At 39.6% G+C, this 22,028-nt stretch overlaps 1 protein-coding gene and 1 long non-coding RNA gene across 7 annotated transcripts in view; one reads left to right on the top strand and one right to left on the bottom strand.

The window, feature by feature from the left end:
- LOC121402099 overlaps window positions 1–3,655 on the top strand; it is a 61,123-nt gene extending 57,468 nt beyond the window's left edge. For both annotated transcript variants that reach the window (XR_005966540.1, XR_005966541.1), the window contains one exon: window positions 3,255–3,655. This is a non-coding gene — a long non-coding RNA (uncharacterized LOC121402099). The remainder of the gene's footprint in view (window positions 1–3,254) is intronic.
- Window positions 1–22,028, bottom strand: part of LOC443642 (non-muscle caldesmon) — an 87,213-nt gene that overhangs the window by 1,215 nt on the left and 63,970 nt on the right. For 2 of the 5 annotated variants that reach the window (XM_041587975.1, XM_018254867.2), the window contains 10 exons: window positions 20,105–20,188; window positions 15,759–15,904; window positions 12,743–12,998; window positions 9,826–9,966; window positions 8,402–8,445; window positions 6,387–6,462; window positions 5,500–5,637; window positions 5,051–5,146; window positions 3,013–3,090; window positions 1,024–1,057 (listed from right to left, as the gene is read on the bottom strand). In XM_041587975.1, the coding sequence (XP_041443909.1) occupies window positions 1,024–1,057; window positions 3,013–3,090; window positions 5,051–5,146; window positions 5,500–5,637; window positions 6,387–6,462; window positions 8,402–8,445; window positions 9,826–9,966; window positions 12,743–12,998; window positions 15,759–15,904; window positions 20,105–20,188 (1,093 nt within the window). The remainder of the gene's footprint in view (window positions 1–1,023; window positions 1,058–3,012; window positions 3,091–5,050; window positions 5,147–5,499; window positions 5,638–6,386; window positions 6,463–8,401; window positions 8,446–9,825; window positions 9,967–12,742; window positions 12,999–15,758; window positions 15,905–20,104; window positions 20,189–22,028) is intronic. The other 3 variants (XM_041587974.1, XM_018254869.2, XM_041587973.1) reach the window with 2 other exon arrangements.

Here is a 22,028-nt window from a genome sequence, read left to right on the forward strand (position 1 = left end):
GTATGTCCCAATGATGTTGCTTTTCTCAGAAATTAAATTTTCCGCTGTCTGGTTACAGTCCAGATTTAGGGAGATTAGTCACCCGGCTACAAATCTCCTCTTCGCAGGGTCAACTAATCTCCCCGAACTGCCTTCCCCCCGTATAGAATGTAAATCGCCGGAGGGATGGGGTTTTCCAAAAGTCGCCCAAAGTTTCCCAGTGAGGCAACTTCAGAAAACGAAGCGTTCCGAGTGCCATCCTGCCGGCGATTTACATTGTAGCCAGCAGGAAGGTAGTTTAGGGAGATTTGTTGACCCTACGAAGAGGAGATTTGTCGCCGGGTGACTAATTTCCCTAAATCTGGACTGTAACCAGACAGCGGAAAATTTAATTTCTGAGAAAAGCAACATCATTGTGCCATACAGTACCTCTGCTTAGCAGGCTTTGCGCATGCGTGCTGGTTCTCTTTACATGCGTGCCGCCATTATCGCATGTGTGTGGGAGGCCTGGATGTGCTTGTATGTGCGCGGGGGCCCCCAGGGGTTTGGAACCCACTGGGCCCCCCAATGTCCAATCCAACCCTGTTTTTATCGATCTTTAAAATAACTCCGCCAATTCCAAAAAAAAGAAAAGAATTGGAAGCGAGAATTATAAAGAAAAGATCGCTGAGCAATTTATAAATTAAAAAATAGGGTTTTAGTTATAATAAATGTGCAAAGTTATAAATAAAAGCAGTTATTAGACAACTCTTGCCTATAGTTGTACATTACTCCCTTAATTCAATCTGCCACCAAAAAATCTGTCTGTCGGTGGAACTCTTAAGACACGGCATTGGGGTTCATTTCTGACTCTAGGAAGAGAGCTCTGCTTAGCATAAGACAAACGCACAATAGGTTTAAATTTAACCGTGCTAATGCTTTATCCTGTACATTTGTTATTCCTTTCATTTTATTCTTCTATTTAGGGCAAATTTGTTTCGGAATAAGTATCTTATTATTGAAAATAACCCATCGAATTCAAGGGCCAATGCAGCATTTACATACCGTTTCTATCAGGTTTCTTTCCTCCAACTGTCACCTGCAAGTATAAAATTTATTAGATATTTCTCTGTGCTCCACATATCACATACAGGGTATAGTACAGGTATGTGACCTGTTATCCAGAATGCTCGGGACCTGGAGTTTTTCAAATAACTGATCTTTCCATAATTTGGATCTTCATACCTTAAATCTACTATAAAATCATATAAACATTAAATAAACCCAATAGGCTGGTTTTGCTTCCAATAAGGATTAATTATATCTTAGTTGGGATCAAGTACAAGCTACTGTTTTATTATTACACAGAAAAATTTAGAAATTTTGAATTATTTGGATAAAATGGAGTTTATGGGAGACGGCCTTTCCATAATCTGGATAACGGGTTTCCGGATAACGGATCCTATACCTGTATCTTAAAAATAATTCCTTTTTTCTGAAAGTAAGTAATACCTAAACAGGCTGTTTTACATAAAGCAACAAACCGAAGAATATTGTGTAAATTATGGGAAAGGTATACATTTTCTTAAAGGAAATACAAACTTTCTATAAGGGCGCGTATTTTTGGTGTGCTACCATCCGTTCTGAGGCGACGAGAGGAACTGCAGGCGTCACATCAGATGTGCCGAATCGAATGTAAGTAATACAAATGTCGCACGTACAAGCTGATTGCATCCGACACGACTGTCAGATGAAGATGCAACATGCCGCGTTCACATCTGACGTGTCGTGTCATGACGGATGAAATCCGCTTGTACATGCGATATTTGTATTATTTACATTAGATTCGGTGCATCCAACATGACGCCTGCGCTTCCTCGCGTCAGAACGGATAGACGAGCACCGAAAATCAGTGTAATCACCTAAGACATTATTCTCCCAACTCTACACATGATCTAGCCCAAACGTCATTAGTGACGCAAAAGGATTCAGCAGAAGCACATCAGAGCAGCCTCTTTCTTTCTCCTGACAACTTCCTTGACTACTTGGTGGTCAGACTGGTCAGAAACTGACCAGCAGGTGACGCTGTTGGAACAAATTCATTCATATTAGCAGCACATGTATCCCTTAATATCTTGGAATAAAAAGAAAATAAGGGATACATGTGCTGTTAATATGAATGAATTTTGTTCCAACAGCACCACCTGCTGGTCAGTTTCTGATCAGTCTGACCACCAAGTAGTCAAGGAAGTTGTCAGGAGAAAGAAAGAGGCTGCTCTGATGTTCTTCTGCTTAGGAAAACAATTAGAAACCTTTCCTAAGCAGAAGAACATCAGAGCAGCCTCTTTCTTTCTCCTGACAACTTCCTTGACTACTTGGTGGTCAGACTGGTCAGAAACTGACCAGCAGGTGATGCTGTTGGAACAAATTCATTCATATTAACAGCACATGTATCCCTTAATATCTTGGAATAAAAAGAAAATAAGGGATACATGTGCTGTTAATATGAATGAATTTTGTTCCAACAGCGCCGCCTGCTGGTCAGTTTCTGATCAGTCTGACCACCAAGTAGTCAAGGAAGTTGTCCAGAAAAAGAGAGGCTGCTCTGATGTTCTTCTGCTTAGGAAAACAATTAGAAACCTTTCTCAAATCTTTTCTAAGCAGATGAACATCAGAGCAGCCAACTTCCTTGACTACTTGGTGGTCAGACTGGTCAGAAATCCCTTAATATCCCTTAATATACTGTACAATAATGAATGTAAATTACAAAAGTGCTTAGAATAGCACTCTCATCAATTTTACATTCACTTATTTTAAAGGTTCACTTATCCTTTAATAGAAATAGGTATTTTGTTTATTTTTTCCAGTGTATTTGGTCACGAATCTTTACAGTATATACCCTGAGAGACATTCATTCTGTGTACTGTATACGGAATATATTTGGGACATCCCATACTCATGAAGGCACTAGCTGTCAGTTCTCTTACCAGCATTATAGAAGACTTGCATTCAATTTATTGGCCAACAAAAGCCAATCAGCAGAGATGCTCTTACCTTAGTTGGAGATCCAGGTTTCTCCTCTGGTTTCTCCCAAATATTGCGTTTTCCAGATACATCTCCAGGTTTTAGATCCTACATAAGGGAAGAATAAGATAATAAAAACATGCTCAGTATCATGGGTTTAAAATAATATATTCCAGCAAGAGAAGGTCTGACTGATTGGACCAGAATATTCTCTTATCTTTACCCTGTGTTTTTTTTAATTATTTATGTTTTTATTTATTACCTTTGACTAGTGAAAATCTCCTATCCCCAGAGGGAGAGAGTTAGGAGAGCCAAGCGTCTAAGAGGAGGATTCTTCAGGAGCAGATGAACAGAAGATCAGAAAAAGGAAGGAAGAGATTCAGCAAAAGCAGAAACGTAGAAGGATAAAGATCTAAAATAGTGACAGGTGTAAAGTCATATAGAAGGAAAATATTAGGGGGGGGGCTATATTATTTTGTGCAATATGAAAGCTGCCCCCCCTCAAGAAAATAATTTACATTTGTATAACAAAAAGCACAAGTGTACCATCATTACAATATTAAATACAATTTTAATCACTGTTATATAATAAAGAATTTGTTATCTCCAACATCTGTGCACTACCCATCCTTTCTGTACTTAAAGTGGACCCATCACCCAAAAAAATTATCCAAATCCTATTTTATCACATTAGTCAAGCAAAATGAAATTTAATTACACTATATAAATTATTTTAATCTTGTTTCCTTCAGTCTGGGAATTCAAAATGATAGCAAGCATGCAGCAGCCATTTTGTGGCCACTGTTATTAAGACAAGTCTTGTATCATCTCAGAATCTTGTTTGTGCACCAGAATGGGGGACCTGATGTCCATCCCCATGTCCTGGTTACACAATTAAATAGTTAAGAGAACTGGGGGAATGTGGGGAGAGCAGTGACATGTAGGAAGTGCTGAATGGAAAGTGAAAGGAATTGTCTGCCCCGCCTCTATGCCTAGGCATAGAGGCGGGGCAGACAATATTTGATTGACAGCTGAGATTTTTATATGAGTTTACAACAGCTATGAATGCTTTAATAAAAAATAGAAATTGGATTTCATGTTTAATTTGAAAAGGACTTTTATTATACAGATTTTTGTGTCTGAGTGACGGGTCCAGTTTAAGAGTGATTGTACATGGAGCTTGCAATCACAGGTCCAAATACTTCTTGGGTAAGTTATATCAGGAACCATTTGATAAGTCCTTTCCCAATCTGGTTGTTCTTCACACAAACACAAGATGGTGCTACAGTCACAGTTTCTTTTCTGCCTAATGTAAATGTTTAACTGAAGGTGTTTTGGGCAGTTTGTGAGGACATACGGTTTATCCATTATAACATATACCAGATACATAAAGTTCCCTCTAATCACAGAACCCCCTCAGTGACTTCTAATATCCTTATTTACAGTAGGGGGTACACTAGCCCTTATAATACATGAGTGATACTCTGAGTTCCCTGTATAACTCAGCCTGCAGCCTTGTGCCTTTATATGGTCACAGAACAACCCCTCAGTGACTTCTAATATCCTTATCATTTACAGTAGGGGGTACACTAGCCCTTATAATACATGAGTGATACTCAGAGTTCCCTGTATAACTCAGCCTGCAGCCTTGTGCCTTTATATGGTGACAGAACAACCCCTAAGTGACTTCTAATATCCTTATCATTTATAGTAGGGGGTACATTATCCCTTATAATACATGAGTGATACTCAGAGTTCCCTGTATAACTCAGCCTGCAGCCTTGTGTCTTTATATGGTCACAGAACAACCCCTCAGTGACTTCTAATATCCTTATCATTTACAGTAGGGGGTACACTAGCCCTTATAATACATGAGTGATACTCAGAGTTCCCTGTATAACTCAGCCTGCAGCCTTGTGCCTTTATATGGTCACAGACCCCTCAGTGACTTCTAATATCCTTATCATTTACATTAGGGGGTACATTATCCCTTATAATATCCTTATTTAAAAATTATATATATATATTGTACTGTATGTAGTAGTGCTGGGCAGCGTATGAAACTTACGGAAGGTTTAGAGGGGGTTGCCTTGTTGGTCTCCGGTGTTTTTGTGAGCCACTCATTAATGCGACTTGAAACACCAACTTTTATGTTTGCCGTTTCCTACAAACAGAAATATCCATGTATTAGCACACACGTTACACATTGGGGGGGGGAATATAATAATAGTCAGACAGCATATACACGATTAGGAAATGTATGCCCTTATGCAAATTGAATATATCCTAGAAATAGCGATGGGCAAATTTATTAGTTAGTCGCAAATTCGCTGCAAATCCCCGCGATCCGCCGTCGGCGAATAAATTCCCGAAACCGGCAAAAATTTGCCGGCGTCCACAAGAAACTTGATGCCAGCTCCGTTTCGCAAATTTATCGCCATTTTGCGGGAAATTCGCTAATTATTCGGCCCATCACTACCCAGAAACTGTTTAATCTCCCCTAGAAAGCACGGTTACCTTGTTTGGCGACAAAGCTCCACTTGGCGATGAGAAGACATTCCCTTTCTCCCACATGCTCTTTATATTACGAATACCATCCGCTGGCAAGGGCAGGTCAGAGGGCGCAGTTTTGGAAGGCTTGGCACTCTTGTTACTCTGTAAGCAAAACCTCCAATCACTTGCTCTGAAATACATTTCTCCCCAACATCTAGACGCAAAATACCCCTTGTCCTTTGTTACAGATATACTAGTCCTCTTTTAAAAGCAAATGCAGTAAATATATTATAATAAATATGATAATTAAGAACCATATTTAACTTAATAAAAAGACTTGCTGTTACATGAGGGAGCGGTTCATTTATGAAGGAGGTGAACCTTTACGTCTAAGGCTTTCACAGGTCTGGAAAGGTGATACAGTTATGGGACCTACTATCCAGAATGCTCGGGACCTGGGTCTTCTGGATAAAGGATCTTTCCGTAATTTGGGTCTTCATGCCTTAAGTCTATTAGAAAATCATTGAAACATTAAATAAACCCAATGGGCTGGTTTTGCTTCCAATAAGGATTAATTATATCTTAGTTGGGATCAAGTACAAGCTACTGTTTTATTATTACACAGAAAAAAATAAATCATTTTTAAAAATTTGAATTATTTGGATAAAGTGGAGTCTATGGGAGATGGCCTATCCATAATTTGGAGCTTTCTGGATAACGGATTCCATACCTGTAGTATGTTTTACACCAGCCATAGGGGTGTTGTATTTGGCACCAGTGACTGATTAGCTGCCCTATCACAGCACCCAATATTCAAGTAGTTTATCAGGTTACCCACTGGGCATAGGGATTATTTTAAAACCAAGTCACTGCAGATATGTACTGAATCCATAAAGCAATATTACACGTACCCCAATTGCACTGGTGTATTGCTCAAGTCTGCTGTCAATCTTAGATACAGCTGCTGCGGACTGCGTTGATTTGGAACTACGATAGACAAAAAAAAAACCGTTAAGTTGTTAATATAGTTTTATATTATTTACAAATTATACAAAAATTCTATACAAAGGTTACAAATATATCTGTACACATGTACCAGAACCCTTAGTGACTTCTAATATCCTTATCATTTACAGTAGGGGGTACATTATCCCTTATAATACATGAGTGATACTCAGAGTTCCCTGTATAACTCAGACTGCAGCCTTGTGTCTTTATATGGTCACAGAACAATCCCTCAGTGACTTCTAATATCCTTATCATTTACAGTAGGGGGTACATTATCCCTTATAATACATGAGTGATACTCAGAGTTCCCTGTATAACTCAGCCTGCAGCCTTGTGCCTTTATATGGTCACAGAACAACCCCTCAGTGACTTCTAATATCCTTATCATTTACAGTAGGGGGTACATTATCCCTTATAATACATGAGTGATACTCAGAGTTCCCTGTATAACTCAGCCTGCAGCCTTGTGCCTTTATATGGTGACAGAACAACCCCTAAGTGACTTCTAATATCCTTATCATTTATAGTAGGGGGTACATTATCCCTTATAATACATGAGTGATACTCAGAGTTCCCTGTATAACTCAGCCTGCAGCCTTGTGTCTTTATATGGTCACAGAACAACCCCTCAGTGACTTCTAATATCCTTATCATTTATAGTAGGGGGTACATTATCCCTTACAATACATTTTTTTAATGGAGTAGTTGGTGAGTTGTGGTCCAGGAACCACAGAAACCGATTATTTAAACAGTTTGGCCCAGTAAAACTTCTCAAGGGCCACTGACACATGCAAGGAGATAAATGCAAGGAGATCTTTGAAAATGACACAAACTGCAATATATTCTCACTTCTTACAATATATTATTGGCAAGCTAAAATAAATTGAAGGGTAGTCGTAATGTATAACATAGCAAGATGACTAAGATAGCACCTGTATGGATGGTTGTCATTGAAGAGTCCCTTTTGCATCTGTAATTAAAGGGATGCTGTCATTTGAAAACAGTAGTGCTGCTCCAGCAGAATTCTGCACTGAAATCCAAATTTTCAAAAGAGCAAACTGATATTTTTATATTAAATTTTGAAATCTGACATGGGGTAGACATATTGTCAGTTTCCCAGGAGCCCCCAGTCATGTGACTTGTTCTCTGATTAACTTCAGTGACTCTTTACTGCTGTACAGAGGGGCTGCTGTAAGATGCCTTAGAAAGTGACTACTAAGTGGGCTGGTGTAGGCTGTTTGGGCCTCTGTGTACTAGGAATGGCAGGGCCTATTTTGAATCCCAGTCCAGTCCTGAGCAGCTCCCTAACACTAGATAACAGCTCCCTGGTAGATCTAAGAACAGCACTCAATAGTAAAATCCAGGTCCCACTGAGACACATTCAGTTACATTGAGTAGAAGAAACAACAGCCTGCCAGAAAGCAGTTCAATCCTAAAGTGCTGGCTCTTTCTGAAAGCACATGACCAGACAAAATGACCTGAGATGCACCTACACACCAATATCACAACTAAATACACTTGCTGGTTCAGAAAATTAAATTTTATATTGTAGAGTGAATTATTTGCAGTGTAAACAGAGTCATTAAAAATCATGACAGAATCCCTTTAAGTATAGGATGCCAGCTTTGGGGATCTAGGGGGCACAAAAGAGTCGTTTGACAGTCTGTCCTTCCATTTATATCACATCTTCACCCTCTTTTCACCTGGGCCAGCATTTTCTCTAAAAAAAAGATGGCAGCTCTAGCCAGAATTTAAGCATTTAGGTCAAAAGGCTCCACTTGTCAATATCCTGCTCCTGTCTCTGTCCTATAGTAATGCTGAATTCTAATAACTCAGCCCTACAATAAGCAGCAGCGTAGTGTACAAAGTTCCTACTTCCTCTATCACCAAACAATGTAGATAAGGTTTGAACTCTTACCTTTTTTGTGCAGACTTGTTGAGGAACTCTGCTCGTTCTTCAATCTAGAACAAAGCCATGATTGAAAAACAATTTCAGTAAAGTGGAGAAATACATCCAGATTGGTCTTATGCAACAAATCTCTCACATGCAAAAATAAAAAGTCCATCAGCAAAACATGCTCCACCACAGTTCATTTTTTTCAACCCACAAATTACACATTTGCCTTAAAGGGATAAGTAAACCTTTAAAGGATAAATAAACCTTTAAAACAAGTGAATGTAGAATTGATGAGAGTGCTATTCTAAGCCTTTTTGTAATTTACATTCATTATTTATTTTCCTTTTATTCCAAGATATTAAGGGATACATGTGCTGTTAATATGAATGAATTTTGTTCCAACAGCTCCACCTGCTGGTCAGTTTCTGATCAGTCTGACCACCAAGTAGTCAAGGAAGTTGGCTGCTCTGATGTTCTTCTGCTTAGGAAATATTTGAGAAAGTTTCTAATTTTCGTATTTTCAGAAAATATATCTCACACCAGGATTATCCTTGAATTTTTACTATTGAGTGCTGTTAATAATATCTACCAAGGAGCTTGGGTCAGGCAGTTATCTGGTTATTTCTCCATTGTTCTATCTAGGCTGGTGGGGTTGAAAGGGAGAAGGTTCATATGACTCCAATTTGCAGTAAAGAGTGACTACGTTTATCATAGCACAAGTCACATGATTCAGGGAGCCTGGGAAACTGCCCCATGTCAGATTCCAAAATTAAATATTAAAAAAAATCTGTTTGTTCTTTTGTAGACCAAGCAGCACTATTAACTGATGTGTTTTGGGGAAAAAACATGTTTTCCTGTGACAGAATCCATTTAACTAGAATAATCCTGGTGTGAGATATATTATTTGAAAATACAAAAATTAGAAACTTTCTCAAATCTTTCCTAAGCAGAAGAACATCAGAGCAGCCTCTTTCTTTCTCCTGACAACTTCCTTGACTACTTGGTGGTCAGACTGATCAGAAACTGACCAGCAGGTGGCGCTGTTGGAACAAAATTTATTCATATTAACAGCACATGTATCCCTTAATATCTTGGAATAAAAAGAAAATAAATAATGAATGTAAATTACAAAAGTGCTTAGAATAGCACTCTCATCAATTCTACAATCGATTACATTCTGATATTGTTTATCAGCTGTGTTAGTGCATATTGTTGATATATATGTGGTGCAATTAGGAAGCTGGAAGGACGCTGCTCTGCAGAACAGAAGTGTTTCAAGTTCTACACTAATCTCTAATCTATAACAAAGAAAAAGAAAAAAAGTGTATTTTAGCCCAAATCTTCTTTTAAACGACAACCAGTGCAATGTCATACGTGCACCCTGGGTATACAGAAGCTACTGTATAATTACATTTCCAGAAAAGCAATGACAGAGAAACAGTTACCTTAAAAGATGAACCCTTTGGTGTGAAGCACTTAAAGGGTTTCTTCTCCTCTGATAAACCATCTTCCGGCATATTTTTTCGTTTCTCAGCAGCCTCAGCTCTTCTCTTTTCAATCTCTTCTTTCAATCTCTTCTTTTCTTCCTGAAAAAAGGGAGGTTAGGGCTATTTATAATCCAAGTCCCCAAGGAATTCCTGAACCAGACATTATCTACCTGCGGTACCCTGTGGATTGCAGGTAGAAGTTCCGGGTGCGGGTTTGCGGGTCACCGGTAGGGCCTTCTCAATAGCGAGTTTTACTCCTTTTTTCGGATCATGCCTACTTCTGATGATGTCACTTCCAGTTTATAATTACAGCACTTCCTGTTTTACTCCTTTTTTTTAAAACTTCCAGTTTACAATGACAGAACTTATCCGGGTTGCGGATAAGGTACTTGCGGGTCCGGTAGCAGGTCCAAGCGGGTCCAGGTTGCCGATTGCGGGTTCCAAAAAATTGACCCGCGCAGGACATTAGCTGGGATAGAATCCTGCGCGGAACCAATTTCTAAGACCCGGACCTGACCCTCATATTTATCCCACTTTGAACCGCTACCGGACCCGCAACTGCCTTATCCGCAACCCGCCGACCACCATCAAACCGGAAGTGATGTTTCCGCAAACCGGAAGTGGCATCATCAAACGTGCCCGATAGCCGCGAGGGAGAAGGACAGAAGCTCGCCATGTGATGTAAGAGAGCTGTGCCAGAAGTCAGATGGGAGGGGGAGATGAGTCTAGGGAAAGCTGCAGGAAGAGAGTTGCAGCAGGACCCGCAACCCGACTCACGTCCCGCATCTATACCCGAACCTGAAAAGCCTACCCTCGTTCCGCAGTAGGGATGCACCGAATCCACTATTTTGGATTCGGCCGATCCCCCGAATCCTTTGTGAAAGATTCAGCCGAATACCGAATCGGAAACCCTAATTTGCATATGCAAATTAGGGTTAGGAAGGGCAGGGCCGGAACTAGGGGTAGGCAGAAGAGGCATCTGCCTAGGGCGCAAAGATGTGGGGGCGCTGGGCAGGTACCTGTTCAAAAGTTTTCTGCTTACCCCTAGTCCGGCTTGTTTGCTCCCCTGCTCGATTTCCTCCTCCCCTCTCTCTGTTTGTCACTCCCCTTCCTTTTTCTCTCCGTCGCTCCCCTTACTCCCTCTGTCATCGTCACTTCCCTCCCTCTGTCCGTCACGCCCCTCTGTCACGCTCCTCCCTCTGTCACTAACCTGCCCTTTCCTTTCTTTAATCTCCCCGCATATCGCATGCGCACTCGCGCATGTGTCTCCCCCTATAGCGAATGTGCACTTGTGCATGCGTGCGGTAACAAGCTCACACGCTCGCATGGGGGAGGGCGGGGGTAGCTGGCTGGGTGCCTAGGGCACCCCGTCATCTTGGCCGGCCCTGGGGAAGGGGAAAAACATTTACTTCCTTGTTTTCTGACAAAAAGTCACGTTTTAATTTCCCTCCCCGCCCCTAATTTGCATATGCAAATTAGGGTTCGGATCGGCCGGGCAGAAGGATTCGGCCGAATCCGAATCCTACTGAAAAAGGCCGAATCCCGAACCGAATCCTGGATTCGGTGCATCCCTATTCCGCAGGGTACCCACTTTTTTTGCAGGTAACCTACAGGTAGCCAACCCGCTGCAGGACTCTATGATGGGGGGAAAAGTACAGGATTATTTATGTTAACCCCAATGCAAAAACCATGCACTTTAGTGCTCATTTTACAGAGAAATGCAACAAATCTTGTACTAATGGGGGGGGGACATGCATCTGGGGGTCCAAAACATAAATTTTTTTCAGGACCCTGTATGTGTCAGTAGGGTACATGCAGAAAAGGTACCTGGAAAGTGAATTAATGAACACTGAAATATATTATGAAGTATGGGATCCGTTATTTGGAAACCTGATTACAGAAATATTCATTATCCAGAAACCCCAGGTCCCAAGCATTCTGGATAACAGGTCCCATATGTGTATAAAGATATTTTAAGTCCATGAGAAGTTCCATAACCATATAAAAGCAAAAGGCAGACGACCAAGAGCTTTAATACAGGTCATGGAACTCCAAGGTGACTTGCAATATCATTTTTTACAACAGGAGATACATTATTGATTATCATACACACATTCCCTTGTATTTTAAATAGATGTATTGCCCCTCATATTTTCTTATATATTATAAGATTATATTTTTAGGGAATTTTGGTGTCATGCAGGACATTTCCTTGGACCTCCAGCTTCACATATGTCCTCAATAAAGGGACAGCTTCTATATGTGCATATTATATTGTATATTAATATATATTCACTATTTTTGTCTGAAGAGTGTTGAGTGGCATCTGCCAACATCCTATAGACTGCAGACAGTTGGGTCTAGCTACAAAGTCATTCATATCTGAGCAACATTTCAACAAAGTTGGACAAAATGAACCCTGATCTTCAAAGAATATCAGAACGCAGTACAATGTTTCTGTAACCCTGTCAAAAGCCAGATTGTGATTGTTTCCAACTTTAACTTCTTGACTGATGCCTGCCAAACACCAAGACATTGTACAGAAGATGTGAAAACTTCAACATCCCGAGCACACATATACAATATCCTCCGCTAATTGCTATAACCAGCAGTATAGTTAGATTCTGATAACTTTGCAGCAGATCCTCCTAATTCTGGATCTGCAATCTCACATGCATTCTTTGGTATTTGGTAAACTTCCCAAACTGATACCACCTCCCCATGGGGAGAACCTTGACCATTTGACCCATTTCATAGCCAAAATAATGTATTCCCCTGCAGTTTATCAATAGCACCGTACATTTAGAATGCAAGTTCTTCAGGATACCCATCAATAACCAATAAACATCTTTTTATACCCCATTTGCAAACATACCTCTTCCTTAGTTTTTCTCTCTGCCTCTTCCTGTTTCTTTCTCTGCTCCTCTTCCTCCATTATCTTCCGGCGTTCCTCACGCTTTTTTTTCAACTCTTCTAGTTCCACCGCGGCTTCCTGTTGCTTCTGTTTTAATTTATCAAACTCTCCACTCTCGGTTTCCCCCCGGCGCCGACGAAGATCATCCAGTCTCTTATCCGCTTCAATTTTGGATACTGAATCAGTTTCGTCAGGAGTTGGATGAGATTTTGTGCCACTAAGGATAATAGTCAGAGAATCTTCATGAATTGAAATTATGTTCAATTTGCAGCTTATAGATCTTATTATTGAGTAGTGTTTCATTGCTTTTGCATTAAAGGATCAGTAAACATTTAAAATAAGTGAATATAAAATTGATGAAAGTCCTATTCTTAACTCTTTTGTAATTACATTCATAATTTAATTTTCTTTTTATTCCAAGATATTAAGGGATACATGTGCTGTTAATATGAATGAATTTTGTTCCAACAGCGCCACCTGCTGGTCAGTTTCTGACCAGTCTGACCACCAAGTAGTCAAGGAAGTTGTCAGGAGAAAGAAAGAGGCTGCTCTGATGTTCTTCTGCTTAGGAAAACAATTAGAAACCTTTAACAAATCTTTCCTACTTGCTGGTCAGACTGATCAGAAACTGACCAGCAGGTGGTGCTGTTGGAACAAAATTCATTCATATTAAAAACACACGTATCCCTTAATATGTTGGAATAAAAAGAAAAAATATATAATGAATGTACATTGCAAAAGTGCTTAGGAATTAGCGCCTTCATCAATTTTACATTCACTTATTTTAAAGGTTTACATATCCTTTAAGATTTGCTTTTTTTAAAAAAAAAAAATGCTCCACAAAAAGCTTCAGTGGAACATTTTTTAATTAGTGGTTACGATGAAACAAACCTTGGAAATATTGCTTAAATTGCATTGTATTACTGTTTCATGTGGGTTACTATTTATAACATTGTATTACATTACATCGCAGCATTTTTGGAAATAACATATTTAAAGATAACCGTGGAATAAGGCCTGTGGCTGAGACAGTGCATGGGTGTGGCCGAAGAGGGAGTGGCCAATGAGGGAGTGGTTTGAAACCCAATTTTCCGCTGCCATGCAAACCTCTTTCACGGTCACTGGATTTCACCTTCAGCATCTGGTAACCTTACTCAGGATTTGTGTAGGTCTCCATTGTTATGCTGCCATTGGTTTAGAAATATCAGCATCAGATTTCTTTAAAATAATCTCAATATATGTGTTTTTCAGTAACAATTTTCCATTTCTTCCCTTCTCCCTACTTTACAACTACAGTAGGTTTGCTTTAGGTCACTCCGCTGCCTCAGTTCAACATTTTGAAGAGCGCTATATCCAACCTTCAATCAATAAGTGAGAAATAGCCTACTTCTACTTTCAAACCAGAGACTGCTGGCAACAATCAAGTAAACTGATATTAGATTTAGGATATTTATGACATGGGAACAAGTGGATTCTTTAAAATGACTGAAAAAAAGCTCTACGGACAAGAGAATGGATGTCCTACTGACTAAACAGGAAAACATTTTTTCCCAAGCTTTTCTTGGGTCAAAGATGACAAGTTACTTCCAGACTCTTCTTCAATTCTAAGGATAGATATTCACCAAACAGCTGCTTTGCTTAACTTTCAAAACTAAATGTGGCATTAAAAGTTCCACTATTTTTTTACTCTATTTTTATTATGAAATATGGCAGATCCAATGAGAAGGATGAAGTCAGTAGACTAAATCTTTAGAAGAGCTGTGGGGAGTCGGACTGAGAATCAATAGTAATGACTATACTGACTTGCAAGTGGCTAAGCTAGACATTAATAGATGTAAGGCTGAGCCAAGGGTGTAACTACAGAAATTGGAAAGTGCAACTGGGTTTTTATGGGAACCATCATGGCCAAAAAAATGCCAAATCACCACAAAATAGGAGGGAGCATCTCACAATGCCACTTGCAGAGGTAGAGAGACATTGGTGGATAAAGGGAGGTAGATTAGGAAATCCTCCATGAAAATCTAGAACCAGTACCCATTGGCCTCTAGGTAAAAAATGCCTAATATTTATAGGGCCTCTATGTCACATGAAAGATTATTTCTTTGGCATACATCTACTGAAGCTGAGCACTGGTCAAGACTACTACTTTGCCGTCTATACACTTAGATCCAACAGCCACAGGGTCTACTGTTAAATAGCTGGGATGACATGACTAGGTGCAATTTATGTAAGGGTATTGTACCTGTTATTTCTTCTTGTATGTAAAGCAATGTGAGTCAGGTCAGTTCTCCTTTTTCACATTTTACCCCAGCTGGGTCTTGCTATGGATGGTCATTTCCCTGTATGTAGAGTATACTGTATACCTAGTGTAAACCATTGTGAATACTTTATGTTGAATAAGTCACAGAACAGCCTTAGCCATGCTGGTACTCCCTACTGCAGAGGTTCTCAAACTCTGGGGCTTAGAGCAGAGGCCCCCCCTATGGTTAGAATTAGAGGGAATAGAAACTTAAATAGACTAAGTTCCTGGGTGAACATTTAGTGGCTTAAACAGGGCCGGATTTACATATTGGGCACCCCTAGGCCCACTGCCGTTCGACGCCCCTGTCCCCTCCCCTTTATTAGTGCAAATTTTTATCATCTGGACTGGAGCAATGGGGATTGGCGCAACAGAAATGTAAAAAACGATACCCAGTGTTTTTGAACCAATGTGGGTGTGGTTGGGCAGCATGCCGCCCCCCTAAAATCCTGCCGGCCTAGGTGGCCTTTCCACAAATCCGGGCCTGGGCTTAAATATTTTTGAAACTATGGTTGCTCTGGTGTGCCAAACATTTACATACAGCATATGTGCAACCTTGTCATGTCCACATTTTGGACACCTAATAGAGGCTTGAGCTGGGAAAGTCTGAAAACCCCTGTCCTACAGGCTTTATGTTCTGCACCCTTTTATCTTCCTGGCTGTATAATTGTCTATTACCCAAATTTCTCAAGCTGTTTAAGCTTCTGGGGAGCACGCTCATGTCCACTTTCTCCATTGTGTGCCTTGGTCTCTGGAATGTCTTTCTTCCGTTCCCAGCTTGCCTTCAGATCTTCCTTTTGACCTTTGGCTTTCTCTTCCTTAACCTACAAGAGTTTTAGGAAAAACACAAGACACTAAGTCACCTACAGAATGGGAAGGAAGATTGCTACCAACTATTATTGTAGTTGGGACTGAGATGGGACAGCCAAAAAAAAAATCCCTGTTTGCTGGTCGTGGAGATCTATGTTTCTCCAAATAACCCTCCTTGTTGAGATTTTACTATGTGGCCATTTCTACGAATAGTTATTATGGCAGAGGAAACATATCAGAGATGCAAGAGGGTTGTCTGATGAGAATAATCCCTACTGATGCTACATTAGTCATCGTGCTATTATCTAACAAAACTATATAGTATACATGTATATACTGGAGCATTATCTTGCATTTAAAGGAACACGGTCAAGAGAGAGTTGTGGAAAAGTCTTAGTGCTTGGAGGGCCATCTCCAGCCCAATGGCCTAGGACCTGTCTAACTTTCCAAAGGGCATTCCAAGCTTACGACACAAACCTTGTGTTTGAATATTTTATTTTCTTTGAGTATGCAAGCCCAGCATATCGAAATAGTATCTATTTTGATACTCTGCGTGGGCATACTTTTGGGCCGTTTGTGCACTTTGTATATATTAATACTACATTTTGACCAACTGCATTGGAGTGCCCTCCACCGACATACTTTTTATATCAGCTATGTATGCCAGCCTAGGAACTAAGCACAGTGCTCTACGCTAAGAAACTAATGTTCCTACCGAACAGTACAAGTGCTGGAGAATTTATTTTTCAAGTGTCAAAAAAGCTCTGCCAGGATGAATACTTACCCTTAAAATAAGACCTCAATTGCAGCATTTTCTGTGTTTCTAATAAAATGTAATGCAGACATGGATAAAATTTGTATCTAGAGATATTAAGGTTTATTGGTATGAAAAGAACAATAATGTTAGTTGGAAGTTGATTTTAAGGCAGATGATTTCTACAGGACATCTCTGGTTAATACAGAGTATTGAATCGGAGGGACTGAAATGTAAGTTAGCAATTGCAAGGGGAAGAGAGTAATTAGAAAGTTAGAATATAGAGATAATTACTAACCAAGGAACTATTATTAAATTATACATAATAAAATGTAGGGATCCACTATTTTGGATTCGGCCAAACCCCCGAAGGTGGGAAGGGGGAAAACATTTTTTAATTCCTTGTTTTGTGACAAAAAGCCACGTGATTTCCCTCCCTGCCCCTAATTTACATATGCAAATTAGAATTTGGATTTGGTTCGGCCGGGCAAAAAGATTTGCCTGAATCCTGCTGAAAAATCAGAATCCCGAACGGAAACCTGGATTCAGTGTATCCCTAATAAAATGCAATAAACATTTTGGTAATATGAGCTACTTTACTGTTCTTCACCATGTTACCCCACCATCACAAAAGAAGCCTGCTGGAAATGGAGGTTGTTTCACAACAGACAGAAATGCCCACAGAGAAGACACAATCTTTTTGGGTCATGGTAACTAAAATAGCATAAATGAAGGCAAAGGAGTTCTACGGCCCCCTTTTTCATGAGACGTAAGCTATTAAATAAGTGAATGTAAAAGTGATGAGAGTGCTATTCTAAGCACGTTTGTCATTTACATTCATTATTTATTTTCTTTTTATTCCAAGATATTATGGGATATATGTGCTGTTAATATGAATGAATTTTGTTCCAACAAACAATTAGAAAGGTTTCTCTCATCTTTCATAAGCAGAAGAACATCAGAGCAGCCTCTTTCTTTCTCCTGACAACTTCCTTGACTACTTGGTGGTCAGACTGGTCAGAAACTGACCAGCAGGTGGCGCTGTTGGAACAAAATTCATTCATATTAACAGCACATGTATCCCTTAATATCCTGGAATAAATAGAAAATAAATAATAAATGTACATTACAAAAGTTCTTAGAATAGCACTCTCATCAATTTTACATTCACTTATTTTAAAGGTTTACTTATCATAAAAGGAATGGGGGTTCGTCCAGAAAAAGGGTGGAGTTATGGCCAGATTGGGATGTGTTAGAATTTATCCTGTTTTTGGGACTAAAATGTTAAGAGGCAAGAACTTAAGCTACGATACTCCATATTATTGAATAACCCTCTTCTCAGAAATAAACAAAGTTTTAGGCTTTCTGGTTAATAATTTCACCTTTCCATGCAAACATTATATATCAAGCATCAGCACAAAGAACACAGAGCACTCATGGGACTTCATTTATGTGGAAAAATGTTAATGGTGCAAGTCGACTTTAAAAGTTTTGCACATAAATTCAGGCCCGGATTTGTGGAGAGGCCACCAAGGCCCAGGCCTAGGGCAGCAGGATTTCAGGGATTGGCATGATGCCCAACCACACCCACATTGGTTCAGAAATACTGGGGATGCGCGGGAGATACGATAGTTTTTTAAATTAACTGTGCGCCAATCCTCATAGCTCCAGTACCAATGATGAAAATTTGAGCGAATAAAAGGGAGGTGACGGGCTGATGATTGACAGCAGGCCTAGGGGTGCCCGTTTTGTAAATCCGGCCCTGCATAAATTAAGTCCGATGAGTGCTCTGTGTTCTTTATGCTGATATTACTTCTTGTGGCAGAACCTGGGCTTTTCTGCCTTTTTCTAGGGGTGAGTGCGCTGCTCTTCAGACTCTTCAGCTGTGTTCAGAATAATATTGGTGTGTTTAAAAAAGCGAATAAAGCTACAAATCATTCTTTTCCAAATCAAAACATTTGTGTTATTCCTTTACAGAAAGTGAAGAAAAGGGAATATTATGCTGTTCCAAAAAATAGCAGTCCCTGCATTCTTTACAAGCTCAAACATTCACTGTATAAACGCAAAAAAAAATGTTTGCTTTCCTTTGAATCATTAAACTAATAGTGATGGGTGAATTTATTCACCACTTGCGAATTCGCACGATTTGCTGCTGGCGAATAAATTTGCAAAACCGCCCCAATAATTTGAATTTACGCCGGCGTCCAAAAAAACCGACGCTGGTGTAAAAAACAGACGGCGGCGTCAAAAAAGAGACGCCGGTGCCGTTTCGTGAATTTTTCGCCGTTTCGCTGGAAATTCGCATAGTATTATGGGGAACACTGCTATTATTTGGAACAAGCTATTATTATGAGGAACACTGCTATTATTTGGAACAAGCTATTATTATGTGGAACACTGCTATTATTTGGAACAAGCTATTATTATGTGGAACACTGCTATTATTTGGAACAAGCTATTATTATGTGGAACACTGCTATTATTTGGAACAAGCTATTATTATGTGGAACACTGCTATTATTTGGAACAAGCTATTATTATATGGAACACTGCTATTATTAGGAACAAGCTATTATTATGGGGAACACTGCTATTATTTGGAACAAGCTATTATTATGTGGAACACTGCTATTATTTGGAACAAGCTATTATTATGTGGAACACTGCTATTATTTGGAACAAGCTATTATTATGTGGAACACTGCTATTATTTGGAACAAGCTATTATTATGGGGAACACTGCTATTATGTGGAACAAGCTATTATTATGTGGAACACTGCTATTATTTGGAACAAGCTATTATTATGTGGAACACTGCTATTATTTGGAACAAGCTATTATTATGTGGAACACTGCTATTATTTGGAACAAGCTATTATTATATGGAACACTGCTATTATTTGGAACAAGCTATTATTATGGGGAACACTGCTATTATTTGGAACAAGCTATTATTATGAGGAACACTGCTATTATTTGGAACAAGCTATTATTATGTGGAACACTGCTATTATTTGGAACAAGCTATTATTATGGGGAACACTGCTATTATGTGGAACAAGCTATTATTATGTGGAACACTGCTATTATTTGGAACAAGCTATTATTATGGGGAACACTGCTATTATTTGGAACAAGCTATTATTATGTGGAACACTGCTATTATTTGGAACAAGCTATTATTATGGGGAACACTGCTATTATTTGGAACAAGCTATTATTATGTGGAACACTGCTATTATTTGGAACAAGCTATTATTATGTGGAACACTGCTATTATTTGGAACAAGCTATTATTATGTGGAACACTGCTATTATTTGGAACAAGCTATTATTATGAGGAACACTGCTATTATTTGGAACAAGCCTCAATGAATGATTCAGTGACACAGAATCCACATACATGGCATGACTGTTGGGTATATATATATCTACGTCTCTCTCTTCCATTCCATTTACCTCCTCTTTTCGGAAGCCTGCTCGTGGTTTCTCATCTGTGATTTTGTCCATTTTAGAATCCACTTTTGCTTCTTTGTCTTCTCCCTTTCCATGTTTAAAGCTGAAATGTGATTCTAGTAGACGGGCTACAGGGAAGCGTGCAACACGTATGTGATCATGTGATCAACCACACAGCAGCTCCCACCTTACAGTGAACATGAGCACATTCACGGGTGCCATTTGTTACACACAATGCTACACAGCAAATACAACAAAGCCTTATGTTTGCCAATATATAATGCAGGCCATAGCAGCAAGCCTTCAGTCATCTTTTCTTTTGCAGTGGTCAGCATTTTTGAATGGCAAGTGTGGGAAGTGGTTCTTCTTTCCCGCTAGTGAAGCTGCTAAATGCTTAGGTGCAAAACATACAAACTCAGTATACCATTGCCATTAAGGGGTTGAACATTAATAGAAGTTGAACAAGGGTTGGACTGGACTACCAAAATACTAAACGATCTACAGGTGGGCAAAGGACCTAGTGGATCCCAGTCTAGGGGAATTCTTATCAGTCTATCCATATCTCCAAAGTGGGCCTATAAAAGAATATTGGCGCTGTCTATATCTCATTGCTTTGAGAGTAAGCCTATGAATTTCAAGTACTCTGTTGGGTTCTAGGAGACCCAGTGCTATACCGCGGGTCGGACTGGGGTGGCGGGACACCGGGAAAAAACCCGGTGCCCCCTGCCGGCCCAGATCGGCAGCCTGGTTTTCTTCCTGCCGCGACCACTGACGAACATATGGGAGCGTATGCCCCGGGCCCACCAGTCTGACCCTGACTACACTAAGAACGATTTGTTCTTGGCAGCTCAAGGGGTTACAATTTTTAAGGAAAATATTTTAAAATTAAAGGTTATTTCTTAATTCTTCATTCTTAAATATAAAGGGGTCCATTTACTTAGCTCGAGTGAAGGAATAGAGGAAAAAAACTTTTCTGGCTACTTCGGCCATCGAATGGGCTACTTCGACCTTCGATTCGAACGATTCCAACTAAAAATCGTTCGACTATTCGATAGTCGAAGTACTGTCTCTTTAAAAAATACATCGACCCCCTAGTTCGCCACCTAAAACCTACCGATACCAATGTTAGGGAAGGTCCCCATAGGCTTCCTAATAATTTTCTGATCGAAGGAAAATCCTTTGATCGATGGATTAAAATCCTTCGAATCGTTCAATTCGAAGGATTTAATCGTTTGATCGAACGACTATTCCTTTGATCGTAGGAATAGCGCTAAATCCTTCGACTTCGATATTCGAAGGATTTCAATTCGGCAGTCGAATATTGAGGGTTAATTAACCCTCGATATTCGACCATAAGTAAATTTGCCCCATAAAGTGTAAGTGCACTGGCCAAGGATCATTCCATCAACACTGATGAGTGCTGGCTGCTAAATTGTGCCCCTTGTTTTCCCTTAACGATCCATAGAATAATTACTTCGCTTGACATCTAAATAAAAATGTTTCTTAATAGCATTATGGAAACTTCTGATAAAGCAGTAAATATGGCAGCTACTACTAAATGAAATCACTGAATAGGCTGCAGTGTACAAAAGTGGTGGTGGAGCAATTCAAGTGTAGCATAATCCCTCCATTATAAAACATGGAAGCTCCTTATAGGATTGACTCCAACTATTACTATACAGTAGTGATGAGTGAATGTTTTGGGACGCATGGATTTGCGGCAACATTTTTCATCTGCAAATTTTTTTCGCGAAAAGACAAAAAAAAAAATTGTCGCCTACACAAAAAAGTCACAGAGACAAAACAGTCACCACAACAAAAACGCCCATTGATTTTAATGCTTTTGGAGTGGGAGAAAAATGGTTGCGCACGTAAAAAATTGTTTGCGCGTAATAAAATGTTGCCACCTATTGACTTCAACGTGTTT

This window comes from Xenopus laevis, chromosome 3S (assembly GCF_017654675.1).
Source record: "Xenopus laevis strain J_2021 chromosome 3S, Xenopus_laevis_v10.1, whole genome shotgun sequence".
NCBI lineage: Eukaryota > Metazoa > Chordata > Amphibia > Anura > Pipidae > Xenopus > Xenopus laevis.